Genomic DNA, 22,768 nt, shown 5'->3' with positions numbered 1-22,768 from the left:
GTGTAAGGTCCGCCTTCAGAGATTCATATACGTGTGTGATATCGGCGCTAAGCTGAGCAGCATCGTCTTCTTCATCATCACAGTACAAATGAATAAGTATGGCTGCACACAACAAATATGTCCCCATGTTTTAACCAGAGCCATGGTTGAGACATTTCCACGCAGACAGAGCACTTTTTCACCATGAGAATTCACAGCAAGATCGTGGCGATCGCGGTATGCTTTGGAGTTTTCCTACTTTTGTACTTTTTCGGGGGAAACGCTGCGGACGAGCCTCCGCTTAAAGAAGTTGCGAAAGAAAAACATTTTCCATCCTTCAATCATGTCGCGGATTTTGCTCCGGCGAAAGAATCGAAACAATCGAAACAAAACCCAGAAGAGCCGCAAAAACCACCGAGGCTAATCCGCAAAGAGCCGAAGTTGAGCAGCAGAGGAGGGAATGTCATCGCAAAGACTCGGTAGGAAATTCTTCAAGTGCAAAATTATTGATGATCAACAACTAGTTTGACCCAAAAGAGAATGAATAAATAACTGTTTCAAGTTGTCAAGATGTTTTCAAGACGTTTTGAATAAAATGTGATATAATATAATGTAATAGAATAATATAATGCATGTTTTCCCTTCTATTAAAGTTGATACATATACTTGCTTTCAAATTCCTTTTCTGCAAACATGATCAGTGCATTAGTTTGATTCTCAAGAACATTTATGACCTCGCTCACTGTAATTTGCAGTCACTGCAGATCAATGCATGTATGTTTTAATAACAACCCATAAATCATTGGTCTTTTCCTGGATGTCAATACAGCAAATCCAACCAAACATTCTTGTCATAAGCCTGCTGCTGTGATAATGGAGATTTTAGCAAGAATGTCTTGAGCTGATTGTGCAATCTTGTTTCTTAATGTAACAAAGAGGAAACCATGCATGACACAATTTCTGCACTGTCCACACATCCAGATTACTGTGCACTAATGTCTTAAATCTTACCAGATACCAGTGTGTATTGCACATACAACGCAGAGTCTAAGAGCCCCCTGTGCACACTACGATTATCTCAATTGCATTTTAATTATGACTTTATTAAAAAGGTCACCTTGAATGCAGTTGTCTCGTTCCCAAAGGGTCTCAACGAACGAAGGACAAAATCAATGATTGGTTGTACTGAGCGAGTGCACACAGTCCCATGTGACTCGAGGATGGAGTAGTTTATTCATCAAGATGATCCGCCCTTTCTGAGACATAATTAAAAGGAGCTGTCACATTTATCCTTTAGGTGAACTGAAGATTGGTTCATTTGTGTCAGTATTTTGATAGTGTGAAATCGTTCATGTAAAGGTAGGCGAACTATAGATGGATGCCTTTTTTAAGTAGTGTGAAATCAATTCTGCAGTGAGAATGAGTTTAATATTCATTGCTTGCCTTCTTGCAGCAAGCATATGTTATCACCCCCTGACAGGTTCACATAAACGCCACTAATTGCAGTTGTGAGATATCTCAACCCTTTGACCCTCCTGTTGGGTTTCCAGCAGTGATCCGTCTTCATGTCCACACCCCTGTGACTGCTCTCTGCTGATAAACCCACAATGCAAAGGGCCAATGCAGAACGGGGAAATTAGTTAAGCAGATTCACCGTACAAACGGGAGGGATGAGCGGGTGTGATTTGGAAAACGCTCTATGCGTTTAACTCCTGGCTCCCTATCCATCTCCGCAGAGGAAGGGGGAGGGGCAAAGCCATCTCATCCCGTTTGACCTGTTGTTTTATTTAGAAGTGATTAACTCTTCCGCACAAGTTTTTCCTTTTTTAAGCGCATCCTCCAGACGTGCTTCCTGCCTCACTGCAAAACAGACAAATGTGTCCCTGATGATACGTTTCATCACGTTCAGGGGGCCCGAAGGGTTTGTTTTGTCCTAAGGGCTCTAACAAACACAAACCTTTTGAATGATTTTTCTTTTGATTGTTCTATTATAAAAAAGAATATATCACCCAAAAGTGACAATTCCTTCATATATTCAACCTCATGTCACACCAAACCTGTATTAAGATATTTTTAAGAATATAGTCTGGCAGGTATGTCATTTGTGTTGGCCACAACCCGGAAATGAGTTAGCATTTTAGTACTTTCAGTTCCCTCATCCTGAAGTCAATGGGTTTGTGGTTAAATGCCTAAAATAAGGTCAGTAGTTAAACAAGCGCAATATATTTTCATGTTTTATTCTACGACATTAAACGTCATGATGCCGAACAGGAAAAGCACTCACTAGTCCAATTTCACAGCCTCGTTGTGTTTATAATGACGCTCTTGCAATCTAACTCAACCTTTTAGGGAAAATGCTTTAAATTAAAGACTAAAAGAGCTGTCGTAATGGTGGTGACGTTGAAGTCATGTGATCGTGATGTATTTCGTTTATAGCCTACTGTAGCTTTTTGCTTCCTGCATTTAGGCTACAAAATTAATAAAATGTGTTCATTTGTGAAGATTATCATGATGCATAAAACGTAAGAATTAGGGATGAGTCGAAAATTACTTTTTCGAATATCGTTACATTTTCGCGCAATTCCAATGTGTCATAATAGACGGCGCGCCAACTGTCACAGATCGCGCAGCAGGGTATTTTCCTGTCGGGGACACAAGGGGTGCTTCTCAATATCCCTCCTCGTCTCCTCGCTCCTCTGTCCTCCATCCTATGACCCGGAAACCAATCAAGCACAGCCATCTTGAAGGACATCTCAATTCTCTAATTGCACCATGAGGAGTCGAGGATCGAGGCGTGAGGAGGCTTTTAGAGAAGTCATGAGCGAGGATACACAGCTGTATCCTATGCGGAAGTGTTTTATTGACTAAACGTGACGCACGAATACATTCTCCTCCCCCTTCACATCGGTGACAATAATTTGAATTTGTACTTTACCCTTGCTGTTTTTATAAACCACACATCTCACATATTTCGACAGGGTATCTTGCTTTATTATTATTCATTATGAATTTCTTAAATAAACAAACTTCAACAACATAAGGGCAGATCCTTTGAGCGCTGCTGATGACGCTATGAAGTGACGTTCAAGTGATCAAGTATACCAATGTATAAAAAAGCTTTCATTCGATTCCTCCGTCCTCATTTTCTTTCCTTGCGTCCTTCCCTCACAACCTACAGGGGGAGGAGCTGCGGCGCTAGGAAAGGAAGTGAGGAAAGGAAACGAGGATGCACAAATAAGAAATGAGAAGCACCCAAGGTGTCACTAACATGAATGAAACCCCCTACTGCGCGATAGGATACCAGTGTTTTATACATAGTGTAAACAAACAACAGAAGAAGAGCACCGTGACCGTTAACTCTGCGCCCAATAGAGTTGGGTAGTAACCTTTACTGTCTATGGTAGTAACCATCTACAAAGTAGGCTACATTTACTTCCTTACGTTGGGGCGACGTTCCTCTGGTTACTTTATTTATGCAATACATGCTGTTAAATGCATAGTTTAATCCAAGCATGCTGCATCTTTTTTATGGGCATGAGCAATGCTCAATTCACAAATGAATCACTCTTTTGAGTCGATTCTGTTCAAAGACTTCCTCAAACAAGTTGGCAGATCTGTCTAAATCGGTTCACAAATCAGTTTGAATGGTCTGTTCAGTTTCCTGCACGCACTGAATCCTCTGAAGCGCTTTCAATTCACACTCGGAGTCGTAACAGGAAGATTTAAGAACATCAAGAGTGTTGGATGAAGTGGCCGTGGGCCTAACAGTTACAGTTTAGTCTAGTGAAAGCAAATCTGCAAATGCATCATATTTTTGCTAGCGATGAAGATCTAGTTGAACATCTTTGTATGCTGTCTGTGAATGAATGATTCCACAGGACGATACATTCGAGTTCATTTCATTCAGGTAATACATTTTACAACCAAACAGATTATTACGCGACGATAGCACTACTACAAGTATGATGACATTATATGTTTTTTGAACGCATTAATTTATAGGCTACATTAAATAAGCTACCATTGTCCACAGTTCATGAAATGAACACCCTCCATCCCGCGGTAATGTGTGTGTATTGCGCAGTGGCATCACACGAATAGTTTTGATTGAAACTAATGTATTTAAAAAGTAGGCTATTGCAGTAACAAGGCAGGTTCGCATAAAATTATTATGACATATGACATTATTTTTTTATCTAACGAGCATCTGGTTTGGCGATGCAAAAACGGACTGTCGTGCTTATTGTTTTTTTCTTCTTTGTTAACTATGTTAAAAAACGACGAAAACATGTAACTTGTTCAATTAATAAACAGTTTGTTTGATGACAAATCGCTAAAGATGGAATTGGCCTCCCTTTCTGTCATTGTGAGTGTGCGTTTTTTTTAACGTTTTTTTCTTCCGATTTTCGAACGATAATCGACTTTTGCTCCTATATTTTCGAATGGCATTTTTGGCAGAAATTCACATCCCTAGTAAGAATCATAAACTGTTGTTGGTTACAAAGCTCTTTTTCTGCAATGATGCAAAAGCCAATCGAAAACTCCTATTGGGTTTTTGTTGAGGGAACCAGTTGGCCAATAAAAATAATCAAAACAAGTCATCACTGCAGCAGTCTTTTGTTAAACTGTTTAAGTTGAAACAACATTGGCTCCCAAAAGAAAAGCATTTTTCAAAACATTACTCTAAAGAACAAAGAAAGTCATGCAGGTTTGGAATGACAAGATGGTGAGTAAATAATGACGGAATTTTCATTTTTGTGTGAACTGTTCTTTTAGTATAATAATGAATTAAAATGACAATGAAGTAAACTTGCAGCAGTACATTCATGTTTCTATCACATCCTTTCCCAAAATAACCTGCATTACTGGAAAGCTGAGTGCTCATAACACCTTTCTCTGCCAGAATCACAAAACACCACTGTACCCGTTTTTTGCCGCACCTAGGAATAAATGTCTACTAACTGTCAAACGAATAGCTCACTCGGTCATCTGTAATGCAGGTATGACTAGAGGCAACTGCTGCATGGCAGCTACATTATATAAAGCCATAAACATGTCATGGAGGAAGACTAAGAGCCTTCCATTTGTGTGTGTGTGTCTCTCTCTCTAGCCTCTTTTATCTCTCCATTGCCATCCGTGCCTCTCAATGAGTTGATTCCTCCTCTGCAGTCTTTATCTTCTAACCTGAAGCAATAACACTAACGTTTCACTTCAAGTTTTAAAGTCAAGGTGCCACTGAAAACCTGGCTCTGCCAGGACGGGTATAAAGACATTCTGAAGAGGGGGAAAAGTGGTAATAATTTGGTTGTATAGATTATGGAGTGCGGTGAATTGCTATTAGAAAAGCACTGGCTGAATTCCATACACGCAGCCATGAGGGCTTGGCTTAAATCAGACAGCGTATTTGTTCTGTATATGTTTTTTTTGGATCTCTCTTTGGTGTTTTCCATTGTTTTGTTCAAGTTTAGTTTATTGCTTCCACAATCCAGTGTAAAGTACAGCATCATTTTGATTTCCAAATCCTATTGGAAACAAAAATAAATAAATTTCAGAAAAAAGATACTATTAGTGTTTATCTCATTAAAGGTACAGTATGTTATTTCTCAAAGTCATTGCTGCTGAACACTGTTGATATTTGTATTTAAAGAAAACAAACACATCCCTCTCTTCTCCGCTCCACCTCCAAAGCTCACCCTCCTCCAATCCTAACCGCCCTGCTCCGAATCGGTCTATATCCCCAATCGCTGGCATGCGAGGCGGGTGCACTAACAAGGACACTTAACAGTAAACACCAAATTCTCTAGCAGTCATAGCAGAAGCGCAACAAAATAATGCTTCACAAAAAATAAAGTGAAGATGATGAACGAATGACAAGAGAGCACAAAAAATTAACATGCATACACAAGAGTAAATACAAACAAGAGTTCGTTGAGCAACCTCATCTTTGGAAAGCTTTTCTAATATTAACGCGGCTCCTAGAGCTCTTTCCTGATCATATTCATAACCCTTATTTTTTTCAGTAATATTCTTATGAGCTTTTCTCTTTTGTAATGTCTCTCAGCCATGTCTCTCTTTCTACAGTCTTTCTTCAAATGTCCCTCTTGCATGTTTTCACTCCTCCTCCGTCATACGCCCCCTAATGTTGATTGACTACACGTTTGTTGTTGTGTTGGTCCGACCAACTTTCAAACAGCGTTTTTCAAATATCACTTACCCCACCTTTAGGTCTATTCTGACAAATGTCATTTTGGAGAATCATTGTCCTTAATCTATTTTATCTATTAAACTATTAAACTTCAATACTGTAATAATATCATATTGGCGATACAGATGTGGCAAACACTATAGTGTGTATTTGTGTTGGGCTCTGAAGAGCGTCAAAGGTTTTTTATTTACAACACGTTTTTGCAGCATTGAGCAATGTAGCCAATCACTGTTGATTTCTTGAACGCAATGGCCAATCAGAGGTGTTTTTAATTTAGTTGGTATTACAATGGAGACATTTCTGTGTAAATCATTTGTAAAACCATTCTTGCATAAATTGTTGCACTAAATTGAATGCCTGTTTAAATTAATTTTAAGAATGATTCACACTAATAATCAATAATGATCTCATAGAAGCTAAAGTAAGAGATACACTTCATATTGTTTAAAAAGTTAGAGAGGAGACACAAACAATAAAAGTCCACCCTATTTTATTTTCATTCATTTTTAGATCACTTTTAAGTTGATTTCATGTTGAAAGTTTCACATTGTCCACAATAAATTGTATCGCTCAAAGAGGAACATCAGTGTCAGCATTAACTTTTACTCTGTAAGGAGTGCAATATTTAATTCAGCCTTCACAGTCTAAATGTTTCCAGATGTTTCCACACAGACTGCAAGAATTTTTATAAGATCAGTCAGAGCATGTGAACATTCCATTTTGATTAAAAAAGGTACCGAAGCAAATGCCTTACTAGACAAAATCTTAGACAAATGATTAAAAAAATTAAAAGAATAAATTGTTTGATATCATTCAATCAGACCATTGATGCAATTCCTGTTGCCTAATTTGCAGTGGTGTAAACAAGGGAAGCTTTTTCCACAGGAAACCGCAGCCTTCAAAGCAGATTCTACAGTCTTTTATGATACTAGACTATAAAAGGCAGAAAAATCAGAAAATTAACTTTCAGGTGTGAAAATATCCATGCTTCCCTGTTGTCAAACCCTAAGGTGTTCCATGTTTTTCCTTTTCTTTATTTCACATACCACAAGGTCTGTGGTTGAGTTGAAAAGAGAGCATGAGTGTTTTGCACGTCCTTGGCTTAATGGAAGCTCTTTGATGTCTGTCTGAAAGGCTGCATGCTTTTCTTGCGGTATGAATTTGTTTCCTCCTCCAAAGCCTTGGATAAATGGAGGACTTTTTTTCCCAGAGGTCATCTCTTGGGTAGAGCTTAGAGGGTTAGAGAGCTTACTTCTCTGGAGTGATGGAGACTCAACATGAATCACAAAAGCAAACACCACACCAATAACAATTTTGTTAGAGACTCAAAACAAGGAAATGTGTATTCAAGTGAAACATCGGGTGTCATGACGAGCAAGAGTGCTACTCATCTACATGTTTAATGTCTCCTATTGTCTTTGAAAGTAGGGCTGGGTGATATGGCAAAAAATATGCTCACTATATTTTTTTCCATATTGATCAATATCGATTTTTATCCCACCTTGGTTGGAGCTGACCAAGACATATTTTGCAGACTGTCTGGGCCGGTTCACACAGAACACGTTTTTGCATTCCTCTGCGGTAATTTTCCATAGTTTTTCTATGTAAATGTGTTAGACGGACGTTATTTTTGGTTAAATGCAATACATTTTCTCATGTATTTTCTCGTTATTTCATCTGACTCCATAAATGAACAGGTTTTAATGATATCTGTGCATCATTAAATGTGAGCGAATGTTTTACTATTCTTTTTAAACTCTTGAATGAAAATAATGTCAAAGTCAATTAGAATAATCAAATATAACAATTTATTATGTCAGGTAAATGTATCATTACAATTTCATAATCAATTCAAAGATAATCAATGCAAAACATCAAATGCTCTAGAATAAAGAGGAAAAATGTTTACCCGACATTAGAAATACGTGAGGCTGAGAGACCGCTCTCAGCCTAACGGGCTGATCTGAGATACAGAAAAGGCCCTGAGGCCTGGTTCCATTTCATTATATAGACAGACCTCATTTCAAATGTAAACATGAGTTCACAGTGGAAATTTACCTTACTTTCCCAGGCTTACTGGGGGTAACCATTTGCTAACAGTGGGACACTGTTAACACCTTCTGAGAGCAGAGGGCCATTTGTCTGGAAGACACACCCTTCTGTGTGCAAGATATTTCTAAACCATTAAGAACTTTATTACCTTTTCTACTTCTTTGGGAATGAGACATTTGTACCAGTCGCACTGAGACATTTAAAATGATACCAAACATGTACAGTATAAACTGTATGATAATTGTTCACATTAAAACCATATTGATTATTGTGTGAGTTCTCTCCACGAGGTGATCTCACCATGAGGGAGGGAGAGTGGGGGTAAAGGGAAAGAGATGTAGATTAGAATGATTCTAAGGTGAGACTTGCGTCTCAAATGGTACACAAGAGTGAGTTCAAATGGTAATTTCCTTTGTTTTCTCAGAGAGTAGCCCTCTCTTACAGTTCTTACAGTTTTTCCAGTCTTACATAACCAATTTGGATGGAAGAGATCTCAAGCTGACTAGCTGAAGACAGTACTGTAGCTATACCCATTAACCATAATGAAATGACCCTTCAAAACAGATAATGCTTCTGATAGAGAGCTACATATGGCAGTTTACCTGTTAATCTCACCTGTTGAGTAATAACGCCATCTCTGTATTTTATAACATTTCAAATCCCTCAGTTCATGCATCTCCAAAAAGCCAAGCCAATGTTGATTCTCATTTTTTACGAGCTCTGTCGCGTTCTCTTTTTGCCAGCAGACTCTCCACTGTTCAGTGTTTCTTATAAAACGGGTGATTCCCCGGAGGTTCGACATTTAGCTGCTCTGTCAACCTTTCTCACTCGTTGTGACCACTAACCTATGCCCCTCTCACACCATACACGCATCAAAATCGCCGGAGCAACTTTTCTCTATTTACGGATTTGACTAGACATGCTCGGACACGTCATGTATGTATGCAATTTCATGCGAAACCATCCCGCTAGGTCTAAAATATAAACACTTACAATAATAAGCTTACCATTGTGAATCTGACCTTCGTCTCGCATTTGTAAGCACACAAACGCATTCTTCTCATTCTTTTTTTAAAGACGCGTGCCCTTGTGTGCTCTCTGATCAAGTTGGTTGCAAATCTGACTCTGACTCAGAATTGTTTACCCTTGAGTCATTCCATGTGCCTGAGGAACTTTGTACAGAATAAGGAGTATTTCACGACCATGTTGTCTCATGGTTATGACCCAGCTGATTTGTACCAGATGTTTTTTTTTGTTGTTGATGTCATGGTTCGTATGGATTTAAGCTTTTTTTTTTCTTTACCCTCTAGGCAGAAGAGTGAGGTGGGGCACCCTGTGTCAAAGGTCATACGAGCAGAGGATGTCATGCACCTGGCAGTGGTGGCTTGTGGGAACCGTGTAGATGAAACGCTCAACATGTTGAAGTCAGCACTGCTCTTCAGCATAAAGAAGATCAAATTTCACATCTTTGCAGAGGAGGACCTGGCCGAACAATTTGAAAAAGGGGTGAGAGCATGTCCCATGATTATTTCATCTTGGCTGTGGATATATTATTTTTTTATTTGATTGTAATGTCTAGCTCACTGGTGACCTAAAATATGTGGGGGTTTTTTCTTCAGATGTTTATTTTCAAGGGGTTTGAGTATCTTTACTTATTTAAGGCATATCTTTATTCTCTGGAAAGCATTGCAATTGATAACTGACTTTCAGACAAAGTTTCATCCCCTAACTATGCAACTCGAAAAAATCTGGCACACATTTTGGGACTCTTGCTTCACTCTGATTCTTTTCCTTGCAACTTAAATCTCTAAATGTAATATGCCAACTCCAACATAACTAATGAGACTGTGAATATTTGTTCTGAGAACAAGTCAGTTTGATTACTGTTTTTCTAAATTAAAAGATGCAGTGTATTTATTAATTTGGTACTATTCATAATTTTTCCAGGGATTTGCTATGGCAAACTCACTATAATTATTGCTTAAATTAGGGGTAATTAACCTTTTGCAAACCTCATATCATAAATAATTATAGTAGGCTAATTAATTGTCGTTTTACATCCTTAGTAAGTTATACAGTTTGTTCCCTAAGATTTCTCAGTGTATTTAAACCGACTTTTGACAGAACCGTGATTGTCAATTTGATTGTACTAGTGGCTTTGTGGTAACCCTACGACAATGTCTGGTGAGGAGGGTAATGTGAGAAACCTAATAAATCTATCGATATCTTTACCATGCTCTTAACACATTATTTGGTTTCTAGAGTGGTCTTTTTCTACAGTCTTAATCGTTTACAATGTTTCTCACCACAGAGGGACTGTTATTGAAAATAGCACTACATTGTTTTTTACATTTAGACAGTTGATGCTTTTTGAGAGGTGCCCTCTGGCCTTGAGCTGATCTTGATCTTGGCCTATTCCTGCGCGTACTGCTGAAGATAAAGGATCTGAAGGCTTTGAAGAGAGATAGAGAAGGAATGCAATGTCATGTTTGTTATTCAAAAGATTTCCTCTGTTTTTCTGCAGCCTCTTCAGTAGTTATTTGGCTATCAGCAGGATATCATAAACCTGTGGTTCTTAACTGATTTGTTATGACTCAAAAATGGGTTGAAGTCTTTTCTGATGGGATCACAGGCGGCTGGAAAAAACGAAGCTAAATGAGACTAATAAAATCCAAGTAGATAGGAAAAAATGGCTTTCATAACTTTTGTTGTTGACATGCATCTAAATAAATGTACACAGTGGAATTTACAATAAAATACTGTCGTTTAATACTTGGTGGTATTACGGCTAATAATAAGTAAGGGATAATCCACGGCTAGCTGTGCATTCAATTATTTTAATGCATGATGTGGAGGCAAAAAAACACCCGAGTCCCGATGCTAAGCTTCTGTTGCGCTTGTTCCATGTTTTAGAGTGGTAAGGCATTTTGAAAATGATCTGTTTTTCTATTCTGAATAATTTTACATATTGCTGTGCCTGTGAAGTTCATGGTGTTGCGTATCTTTTTGTTGGCATTGTAAAAAAAAAAAAAAAAATTCTATAACTAATATGGGTTGTCACTTCCAAACTTGCATTAACCAAAGGGGTCATACATCTCCCTTAGGGTTTTTTTTATTTATCTCTAGACATAAATGCAAAAAATGCAAAAACAACCCCAAGTAGCTAAATGTGTTTACTCTTTCTGCAGAAAATTGTAAAAAAAAAACAAAAACAAAAAAAACATTAAAACATAAATTTACAAATAGGTTTGTGCCAAAGCTGATAGCGGAGATTTTGATCCTCAAGATATTAAAGCCTGGATTCACAGACAGGGCTTTAGGCCATAGTTTAATTAGGACATATAAGTAGCTTTTATAAACGTGCCTTAAAATATGTCAGTGCCACTGTTTTGGTAATGTTTTTTTTCTAAGATATGTCAGTGCAAGTTGCTTTCAGTTAAAACAGCTCAAACATGGATTTTAGTCTGGAACTAGGCTTACGTGTGAATGTGAAACTTCACTTTTCATGTGAAAAAGGGGGTAAAACTTGCCATGTCCTACTTAGTTAAAACAAGGTATACCACTATGGGTAGATCTCTTCAGGAATTCTAAACTACATTCTATAAATCACAAATCTTACAAAAGATACAAAATGTTGCTCTTTTGAGGGATTTGTACAGGTTTCTCTCACACACTTCTCTTCGCTGACACCTGTAAGCAATAGATGTGCAGTTTACTGAAGGCTGACAGTCATGACATTGACTGATTCTTTCAATTTCTTCTCACAGTTCAGTGTGTGGCCTCAGACGGTGTCCTCCAGGTTTCTCTACAGCATATATCCAATCACCTTCTCTGTGGGGAATGCAGATGAATGGAAGAAACTCTTCAAACCATGTGCTGCCCAGAGGCTGTTTCTTCCTGTAGGTTCCTGCTGCTTAATTTTTTTGTTCATTTGTTTGTGTTTTCCATCTCACCACACTGAATGTAACCAAGTATTTCTTCTGATATCAGGTAATCCTAAAGGACGTGGATTCGCTGTTGTATGTGGACACAGATGTTCTGTTTCTCCGCCCTATGGATGACATCTGGAAGTTTCTGAAGGCTTTCAACAGCACTCAGCTAGCTGCCATGGCCCCAGAGCACGAGATCCCCAAGATCGGCTGGTATAGCCGCTTCGCAAGGCACCCCTTTTATGGAGTCACAGGGGTCAATTCAGGGGTCATGCTAATGAACCTCACACGGATTCGTAGCACTCTGTTCAGGGTAAGGAACACTACAATTGACATGACTTGAATTTTGATGTCAATTTGTAGACCAAATATAGTGAAATTTTAGTGGTCCACAATACTAGTCCACATAGCTGTTTTTTGAACTTCAAATACTAGAAATTAATATAACTCTGTTCCATACCAGTCTTCATTTTACATTTTTATTTTATTGACAGCAAAGGTAATCTTTAAAAGCACTAATAATTTCAAATGTAATCTTTGGCAAATCAATATCCACTTTTCATATTGAACATTATAATGTGATGCCTAAATTCTCTTCAAATTCAATTATAGCATTTAAAATTAATAATTTAAGTTTTTAGTTGTTTATTTTGTATATTTTATTTAGACATACAAATCTTAAATATCTGGCATTTATCAGTTATCTACTATAACTTGAAATGATTGTCAGCTTATCAGTATCAGCAAAAATTTTAATATATGTGCATCTCTGTCAAATGCATTTCTGATTTATACACGTATTACAAACATAAAATAATTAATGCAAATGTTTTAGATTTCATAAAGTGCTCGATTATTACTTGATAATTCCAGTCTTTTCCTTATATAGTTTATTCCTCTTGGTAGTGGGCTGAGGCTTTGGCGTTCACATATCTTCTGAGGTTTCTCTGCCGATTTAAACCCTTTTAACCTCAGGCTGTTTTTATTAGGCAGTGATGGAAGTCTACTGATTGCCATCCGTTGAGAGAGAGAGAGAGAGAGTGGGTGACAGCAGTCTGGATTAGCATATTTCTGTAACTCAGCTAGAACTGTAATTTCCAATCCAAGCACATTTTCAAGGCTGTCTGGGAGGACAAAAAGAACATTTCTTCTTCTGAAAAAAATTTCCATATCAACAGCTGTCTGAAAAGTGGCTGCCAGACTCACTGTTGAGGAAAATAACCTGCCACTATTGATTTTACAGAACAGCATGATCGCTAGCGGTCTGTCGTGGGAAAATCTGCTACACCCTCTCTATCAGAAATACAAGAACCACATCACATGGGGAGACCAAGACCTTCTCAACATCATCTTCCACTACAATCCAGGTACAAAGATATGCTTGCACAAAGAAATACTTGATTATGATGGGTAAGATTAGACAACACAAGCAAAAAAGAATATTGTTTTTTTGGACATGTACCATGGTGTTTTTAAAGTATCATTGAAGTATGTTGTAAATACCATGGTATATATCAAAATATGCACTATATTAAAACCAGGTTTTTGGATATGTGCCATGTCAATACCATGGTATTATTTGAAGCTCTTAAAGTATTTTGTAAACTACAGAGGTATAGATAACTTCATTTCATTTATTCATTTCATTTATTGGTTTATTTTACAGGGACAGTGCTCATTAATTAACAGTAAAATAACTGTAAATGAGCCAGAGTTAGCTCAACAGGCTAATTTTCATCTGTTGTCCCTGGCCAGTTGTTATTAAGGCAACCTAAAATCAAGATATAAAAACAAAAAATGACTTTTTACAGTCCACAAATAATGACAACATAGAAAAGTAATGATACGACAAGTACAACACACAACAATAAGTAACAAGCAACATCAGCACACAACATAGGCTAAAAAATGAGAGATAACCAAGTTTGACACAAGACAATCTGCTAGCAAGCAACAATTTTCAGTTGGCAGTCAGTAGTCTAATGTGCACATATCTGATTATCAATTAGCCAGTTCTTAAGCTGACCAGTAAAAGAACGATACGTGTTTGTTTCTCTTATCAGCCTAGGCAATAGATTCCACTGTTTAGTTGCTGTTACGGAGAACGCTGACTGACTAAAGGCACTTTTTCGAGTGGGAATGATACAGTCCCCTCTTGTAATACCTCTAGTGACATGAGTGCCTGCTCTCTGCATAACAAATCTCTTCAGTGGAGGTGGAGCCGTGCTATGCAATATCTTATAAACTAGACAAAGGTTACTGTAAGTGATCAAGTTATCCCAACTCAGAAGTCTATGGGTATTTAAAATTTGACAGGTGTGAAAACTATTAGGTTTCTGAACTAAAACTTTAAGAGTATGTTTATAAAGACTTTCCAGTGACTTCATTGTAGACTTGTTAGCTTGTGCCCAGCTTGTCAAACAGTATGTAAAATGCGGGATAATCATGGCATTCATATATATCATAGCAGTTTCAAAGTTGAATGATTCCCTAACAAATCTAAAATTACTTAAATTAAATCTAACTCGTTTGCACATACTTTTTACATGAGTTCTAAAACAGAGATTCGAATCAATCCAAACACCCAGATACTTATATTCAGTCACAACTTGCAAATTTTGACCTGATATCATTATGTCAGGGTCTGGAACGCTACATGGTCGCTTTGAAAAGAACATGCTAACCGTTTTACAAACATTTAACGTTAGACATGATCCGTCAATCCATGTTGTGATATAGTTCATTGCACTGGTTAGTTTTAAAGCAGCTTGCTGTTTTGTGCTGCTATGTACATAAATAACAGCATCATCAGCATATAATAGAATTTCTATATCGGGACAAACTAAAGGCAGATCATTAACATAAAGACTGAACAGCAATGGCCCAAGTATAGATCCTTGCGGAACACCAGTATTATTTGTATAAGCAGTGGATTTATGATTTTGAACCTTTACATAGTTTGTTCTTCCCTTTAAATATGAATCAATCCACTTAATGGTATCATTGGAAAAATTAAAAGAAGCTAATTTGTTAACAAGTATTCCATGATTCACAGTGTCGAAGGCCTTTTTAAGGTCCAAAAAAATTGCCCCCACAATACCCCCCGTATCCATCATGGATTTAATGTTTTCCAGAAGGAAAAGGGTAGCAGTCTCTGTTGAATGGTGAGCTCTAAAACCAAATTGCATAGGATGCAGGCTAAAGTCACTGTTGTTCAAATAAAAGACTATTTTCTCTGAAACCCACTTCTCCATCACCTTGGATACAACAGGCAAAATGCTGATAGGTCTATAGTTACTGATAATCTGGGGATCTCCTCCTTTAAAAATTGGTGACACAAGAGCAGTTTTCCATGTGTTTGGAAAAATCCCTTGAGATATTGAAAGGTTTATGATATTTGTAATGGATGGAGCTAAGCGGTCCTTTAACGACTTGAGCATTATAGAGTCCATTCTGTAACAGTCCTTAGCTTTGGAAGTCTTAAGTGTTTTAATTATCCTTAATACCTCTTGCTCGGAGATGTTACTTGAATTACTTGAAACAGAATTGGGGTTTAGAAGTTTGGAGCTGACAGTCCACCAAAATGTTATCCTTTGTTTCAGTGAAACTTTGAGAAATCTCATCTACAGAGTCAATGAAGTATCTTTTAAAGGCTTCAGCCATTTCAAAGGGATCCTCAGATATTTTACCATGTAGCTTTAACTGTAGTTGCTTTGATGATCCACTGTTATTTACACCAATTAATTTCTTAATATGCTCCCAGATTTGTGTAGTATTACCTCTAGACTCATGAATAATACTAATAAAAAAGTTTGCTTTAGCCTTTCTCGAGTAACCCTATTACGTAACATTATAAACTTTTGTCTATCAATTGGCAATTTAAACTTCAGAAAATCTTTTAATACATGATCTCGGTCCTTCATCAGTTTCAGTAAATCTGTACTCAACCATGGTAGACAGTTCTTTTTACTCCTTTTCCTACCTTGGGATGTTTTTGTAAACTCTTGTGCTATACTCTGAATTGTGTTTATAAATCTCTCACTATCTTCCTCTACATTCCTCCCAGCTATAATTTCATTCGAGTTTATTTTATTTATAGTCATTTGGAAATTCTCAAGTTCACTTTTAGGAATTCTAGAATGCTGAGAATGATATTTATTTGTCCTAAATCTATTTTTTGTAATCTTTCTTGAGAATAAAATTAGGTTATGGTCAGTTAATCCAGTAATGAGGTTATATGTTTTCTCAACTCTTTCTGGCCTATTGGTGAAAAGTAAATCAATTTGCGTCTGTGAGGATGCGGTTAATCTAGTAGGACCTTTAATTAGTTGTGTAAAATCCATATTATCTGTAATTCTTTTTAAAGAATTCCTGTTTCTCTTGTCATCCCAATTTATATTAAAATCACCTACGAGTAAGACTTCTTGTTTTGAATTACATTCTTTGAGTAACCTTTTAAATTCATCATAGAAGGTATTGGTAGAAGAAGGTGGACGATAGAGTAAGAACATAACAAAAGACATTTGAGAAGAAAGAGTAATAGTTAATCCAATACATTCCAGATTTACATTAGATAGTTGAATCTGGGTGCAGTGAATATTATTCTTCAGGTAAACCATGACTCCACCACCTCTTCCCTTAACTCTATCTCGTCTAAATAAATTATATCCGGGTATATTCAAAGCTGCCGATGGTGAGTTCTTATTTAACCATGTTTCTGAAAGACAGAGAAAGTCTAGATTGGAGTCACATAACAAATGTTTGACTTGTTCAATTTTAGACATTACACTACGGATATTTAAATGCCCTCCTAATAGTCCCCTAGGTTTCTTTTGGAGATCCCAGATCCCAAACTTGTTTTTGGTACTACACTAATAGTATGCCATGGTGCATGTCAAAATACTTCGGTTTTACCATTTTTTTTAGACATGTAAGGTGATAATACTATTACGTTTTTCATAAGCTGGTACATACTATGGTAAATATCAAATGGCAAAATTATGATATTAGCATATGTGATACCATCACTGTATGTTACACTGACACAGTAGAAAAAAGTAAGAGAAAGTTTCTCGGTGCATCATTTAAACTCTCATATAAACCTGTCTACTTTCTTTATTTTTGTTGATTTGCACTCTAGATTGTTACAGCGCTATTTTAATTGTGTTGTTTGCTGGAGGCTTAAATACAAGTTGAAAAGCTGTTATTCTACTTTTGAAGCCTTGCGGGTGTTAATCATGTACATGATAACTAAACTTTCCTACTCTGATTGTTGTTTCTTGTGCAGGGCTTGAAGCTACACCTTTCCATTTGTTCTCTTCTCAGAAAAAAAAAAATGTTTTAACTCTCTTTCCTCGCCCTCCTGAATGTTGTCGTTTTATCTGGGTTTTATAGAGATAAGACCCTTTTGTGTAGATTAACACTTCTCTTGACTGGAACAGGTGTGACAGATACTGACAGGTGCAGTAATTAAAGTCTCTAAATTGGTGAGACATTTGGCAAGGGTAGTGCATAGGTCCAAAAGACTAGCACAACTACAAACACCAACAAATAGAAGACAAATGAAGATTCCCTGCACAAGTGCTGCATAGCTATGCTATTTTCAGTTTGGTTAAAACGTTGAATATTTTTCTTTGTGTCTACAGAGTGTCTGTACATATTTCCATGCCAGTGGAACTACAGGCCAGATCACTGCATGTATGGAAGCAATTGCAAAGCTGGTGAAGAGGAGGGAGTGTCTATTCTTCATGGTAACCGTGGAGTGTACCATGACGACAAGCAGCCTGCATTTAGAGTGGTGTATGATGCCATACATGAGGTGAGACATTTTCAGGAGACATTTATATGATAGAACTAATAGAATGGTTGTCAGATTGATGACAATTATATATGTACACTACCATTCAAAATTTTTGACTCACTTAGATGTACAATAAAAAGCATAGTATTTCAAAATATTCTTTATAATAAAAGAAAGACTTGTCTATTTTCATACATTCTTAAATGTAATTATTAATGTAATGGCAAAGTTGAATTTTCAGTAGCAATTACTCCAGTGATCCTTCAGAAATTATTCTAATATGCAGATTTGGTGCTCACAAAACATTTCTTATTATCATCAATGTTGAAAACAGTTTAATATTTAATAAGATTAATAACCGCTTAATATTTTATGGAAATGGTTTTTTATCAGGATTCTCTGATGAATATTAAGTAAAAAAAAAGAGCATTTATTTTAAGTAGAAATCTATTGTAACATAATAAATGTCTTAACAGTCACTTTTGAGCAATTTAATGCATCCATGCTAAAAAAAAATCTTACTATATATATATATATATATATACAGGTCCTTCTAAAAAAATTAGCATATTGTGATAAAGTTCATTATTTTCCATAATGTAATGATAAAAATTAAACTTTCATATATTTTAGATTCATTGCACACCAACTGAAATATTTCAGGTCTTTTATTGTTTTAATACTGATGATTTTGGCATACAGCTCATGAAAACCCAAAATTCCTATCTCAAAAAATTAGCATATCATGAAAAGGGTCTCTAAACGAGCTATTAACCTAATCATCTGAATCAACTAATTAACTCTAAACACCTGCAAAAGATTCCTGAGGCTTTTAAAAACTCCCAGCCTGTTTCCTTACTCAAAACCGCAATAATGGGTAAGACTGCTGACCTGACTGCTGTCCAGAAGGCCATCATTGACACCCTCAAGCAAGAGGGTAAGACACAGAAAGAAATTTCTGAACAAATAGGCTGTTCCCAGAGTGCTGTATCAAGGCACCTCAGTGGGAAGTCTGTGGGAAGGAAAAAGTGTGGCAAAAAACGCTGCACAACGAGAAGAGGTGACCGGACCCTGAGGAAGATTGTGGAGAAGGACCGATTCCAGACCTTGGGGGACCTGCGGAAGCAGTGGACTGAGTCTGGAGTAGAAACATCCAGAGCCACTGTGCACAGGCGTGCGCAGGAAATGGGCTACAGGTGCCGCATTCCCCAGGTCAAGCCACTTTTGAACCAGAAACAGCGGCAGAAGCGCCTGACCTGGGCGACAGATAAGCAGCACTGACTGTTCCTCAGTGGTCCAGAGTACTTTTTTCGGATGAAAGCAAATTTTGCATGTAGACTGGGGAGAAGGAAATGCCAAAATGCCTGAAGTCCAGTGTCAAGTACCCACAGTCAGTGATCGTCTGGGGTGCCATGTCAGCCGCTGGTGTTAGTGCACTGTGTTTTATCAAGGGCAGGGCCAATGCAGCTAGCTCTCAGGAGATTTTGGAGCACTTCATGCTTCCATCTGCTGAAAAGCTTTATGGAGATGAAGATTTCATTTTTCAGCACAACCTGGCACCTCCTCACAGTGCCAAAACCACTGGTAAATGGTTTACTGACCATGGTATTACTGTGCTCAATTGGCCTGCCAACTCTCCTGACCTGAACCCCATAGAGAATCTGTGGGATATTGTGAAGAGAAAGTTGAGAGAGGCAAGACCCAACCATCTGGATGAGCTTAAGGCCGCTATCGAAGCATCCTGGGCCTCCATAACACATCAGCAGTGCCACAGGCTGATTGCCTCCATGCCACGCCGCATTGAAGCAGTCATTTCTGCAAAAGGATTCCCGACCAAGTATTCAGTGCATAATTGAACATAATTATTTGAAGGTTGACATTTTTTGTATTAAAAACACTTCTTTTATTGGTCGGATGAAATATGCAAATTTTTTGAGATTTTGGGTTTTCCTGAGCTGTCCGCCAAATTTTGGGTTTTCATGAGCTGTATGCCAAAATCATCAGTATTAAAACAATAAAAGACCTGAAATATTTCAGTTGGTGTGCAATGAATCTAAAATATATGAAAGTTTAATTTTTATCATTACATTATGGAAAATAATGAACTTTATCACAATATGCTAATTTTTGAGAAGGACCTGTATATATACAGATTATATATACACCTGCATAAAAATGACTAAGATTAAGAAGTATAATTTGTCATTTGTCTTTGCTTGCTTAGGCCACTAATTCTTCAGTGCTAACAAAACAAATCCTGAGGGTGTTGAGTCATATGAGAATAAATAGAAGTGTTGCCATGTGCATTCAGAGTGCAGTTTACTTGAATCTCTGCTTGAAGGCTAATAGGAGGAAAGCGTCTCTCCCACGAGGAAGCTTTTTGTATGATTGAGACTCGTAGGCCCCTCTGCTGTTCAGAATTCAGTCAGATATGATGCGGATCTTGTTCATTGTGCCTCCACAATTATACCAAAGCAGTTCCTCAAACTTGTATTTTATCTTCTCTTTCAGTATCCCTTTGAGGAGAACATGTTCCAGTCTTTGTTTTACCCTCTTCAGACTAAGTTCCTAGACACAGTTAACACCCTTTGTGGAAGAATACCACAGGTGTTCCTCAAACAGATCGAGAAGACCATGAGGGCTGTTTATGAGAAAAAAGTGGTGCGCCATGTCCGACTGCCACATGAGAAATGAGCCTCAGCTGCATTTCAACATCATAAGGAAGAGTCTCTGCCTGCTTCTTGGATCAGAGTGTTGTTTTGTTTTTTTCATTGAAGACGAGCAATGCCAGAAACGAGCTACATTTGGTCCATTAGGCTCAGTATGAGCTTCATGAGCCAGCGGAGTTGGAGATTTAAGCAGAGCGAGAAGCAGTTTTGGTTTACTCGAGGGAGACAGAGAAGTAACCAAATGCATTGAGTGCCTCCAACTGTGGGATATCAACCATCTGAATGTTCCTGAAAGAATATGAGAGACTCGTTGGCAAAGCTGTTTTCAGCAAATCCAAAAATATGGATTCAGAGCTATTTATTTACAACTGTGTTGTACCATTTTTCAGCATCTAGTTTGTCATCATGTCTAGTATTACAAAATTAGAGCATTTGTGTCAAAGTACACTTTATCTGATTCTTGTACTTACGTGGCTGCACCAATTTGTTTGTGCATTCTGCTGCTTAATTGCATGAGATATAACGCCTTGTTTTCAAGCCACAAAAATGAATGTAGCATGCAGAAACAACCAAAGAGAATTAGCCTGTCAGCCTTTAGAACAGAAAGATGTACGGCACAGCCTTAATGGTGGATGTTCACACTGTTTACATTGAAGATGACTTGTTAGTGAGATTAGAAAGGAGTCTGATGTTGTAATTTTTTCTTTGGGGTTGCATTTATATATATATATATATATCACAAAGCCTTTTTGTAAGAATTCCAATTAGGTCAGGTGTCCTGTATTTTGATGTGTCAAGCCTATTCTGATGGATATAATGAATTTGATGTTGAATATGTGGCAGAGTTTCCTTTTAGGATAACCTGCTGCCCAAAAGGTCTAAGGGTTAAAATATATTTTTAGCAATATTCTGTCAATTCCAGAGAACACATTTGGTTGTTTTAACCCGTGCTTTGTTATTAGGAACTTTTGCCATAGTGGGATTAAATTAAAGTGGTCATTTTAAATAAAATACTGACAATTCGAAAGATTTGTACATCATGACAGTATAATATGAATAAAAACAACATTATAAAAAAAAAGTAAAACAATACACAGATGTACAGTTTGCAATTAATTGCACTTTTTAAAACAAATACTGAGTTTGGAGAAAGTAAAATGAAAGATAAGTTAAAAAGGCAATAAGATTTGTTTATTAAAACAAACTCTTTGGACCCAGTATGATCAGTTTACCCATTTTTTATATATAAAAAAAGTAAATTCTACAATTTTAAGTTTGTGTAATTGCAGCCTTTTAATTTGTTTGTTGACTTTCTGTGTGAAAGTACAAACATAAAGGGGAGAGTGTGTTGTAAGTGTTTTGATGTGGGTTTTGACGTTCATTTAGCACAATGTGCTTAATTATGTGTGACCAGTTTCCAGCCTCCTGTCACTGGTCTGGGATCAGTGATGAGATTTATTTAACTGGAAACTCAGGAGACTATTATACATCTCGTTATCTCTGTGTCAAGAGATGCACCAGTGATGTTCAAATTCGTATCAAGTGTGTTTTTCTGTCTTTCTGAATGTCTTCTATTATGTATTGTCCTTTTATACAGAAGTGTGTATGTCAGAAATGTAATAAATAAATATGCATTTAATATTAATTTGACTTTATATTTTTTATATTAATTTATCTATTATCAAAAGCATTACATTTCAATATGTTGGTCAGACCATATATGTTTAGGCAAGACTTAATAATGATTACTTTAACAGTTTAAAAAGTTATAAACCATAAACATTGTCAATGTGTGATATTTTGGTGGGCTGGTGGTTACTAGTAAAAAGTAAATTTTACAATTTTAAAGTAAATTCAAATTCCAGAGCGAAATAATTAATACTTGTTTTTAAATAAATAGCGAGATGAGCGTTCAATTATAATTATAAAGAGGCTAATTCCAGTTAGACTGCACCAGACATTGAGACTGTTCAAAACCTTGTGAGCTTTCACAGCATTTATCGACATACTCTTTGCTCGAAACGCGCCTATTGTGCTCCAAAACTATGTCTACGTAGGCAGATTACTAAGTGTTTTTGCACATACCGGTATACAAAAACACTCCATCCGTACGGCTACAAGTGATGTTTAGTTA

The 22,768-nt window shown here is 37.1% G+C and overlaps 1 protein-coding gene across 1 annotated transcript; it reads left to right on the top strand.

Moving 5' to 3' along the window:
* gxylt2 (glucoside xylosyltransferase 2) lies at positions 1-22,279 on the top strand. Its single transcript, XM_077198103.1, has 7 exons — positions 1-458; positions 9,547-9,742; positions 12,004-12,135; positions 12,227-12,478; positions 13,409-13,532; positions 17,811-17,983; positions 20,477-22,279. Exons 1-7 carry the CDS (start codon positions 184-186, stop codon positions 20,657-20,659), a joined length of 1,335 nt encoding a protein of 444 aa, XP_077054218.1. The 5' UTR covers positions 1-183; the 3' UTR covers positions 20,660-22,279.
* The last annotated feature ends 489 nt before the right edge of the window (positions 22,280-22,768 follow it).

This window comes from Siphateles boraxobius, unplaced genomic scaffold (assembly GCF_051911475.1).
Source record: "Siphateles boraxobius isolate OS27281-9 unplaced genomic scaffold, OSU_SipBor_1 41, whole genome shotgun sequence".
Classification (NCBI taxonomy): Eukaryota; Metazoa; Chordata; class Actinopteri; order Cypriniformes; family Leuciscidae; genus Siphateles; species Siphateles boraxobius.
Note: the sequence above shows the minus strand (reverse complement) of the source record. Positions and strands in the feature narration are given on the sequence as shown.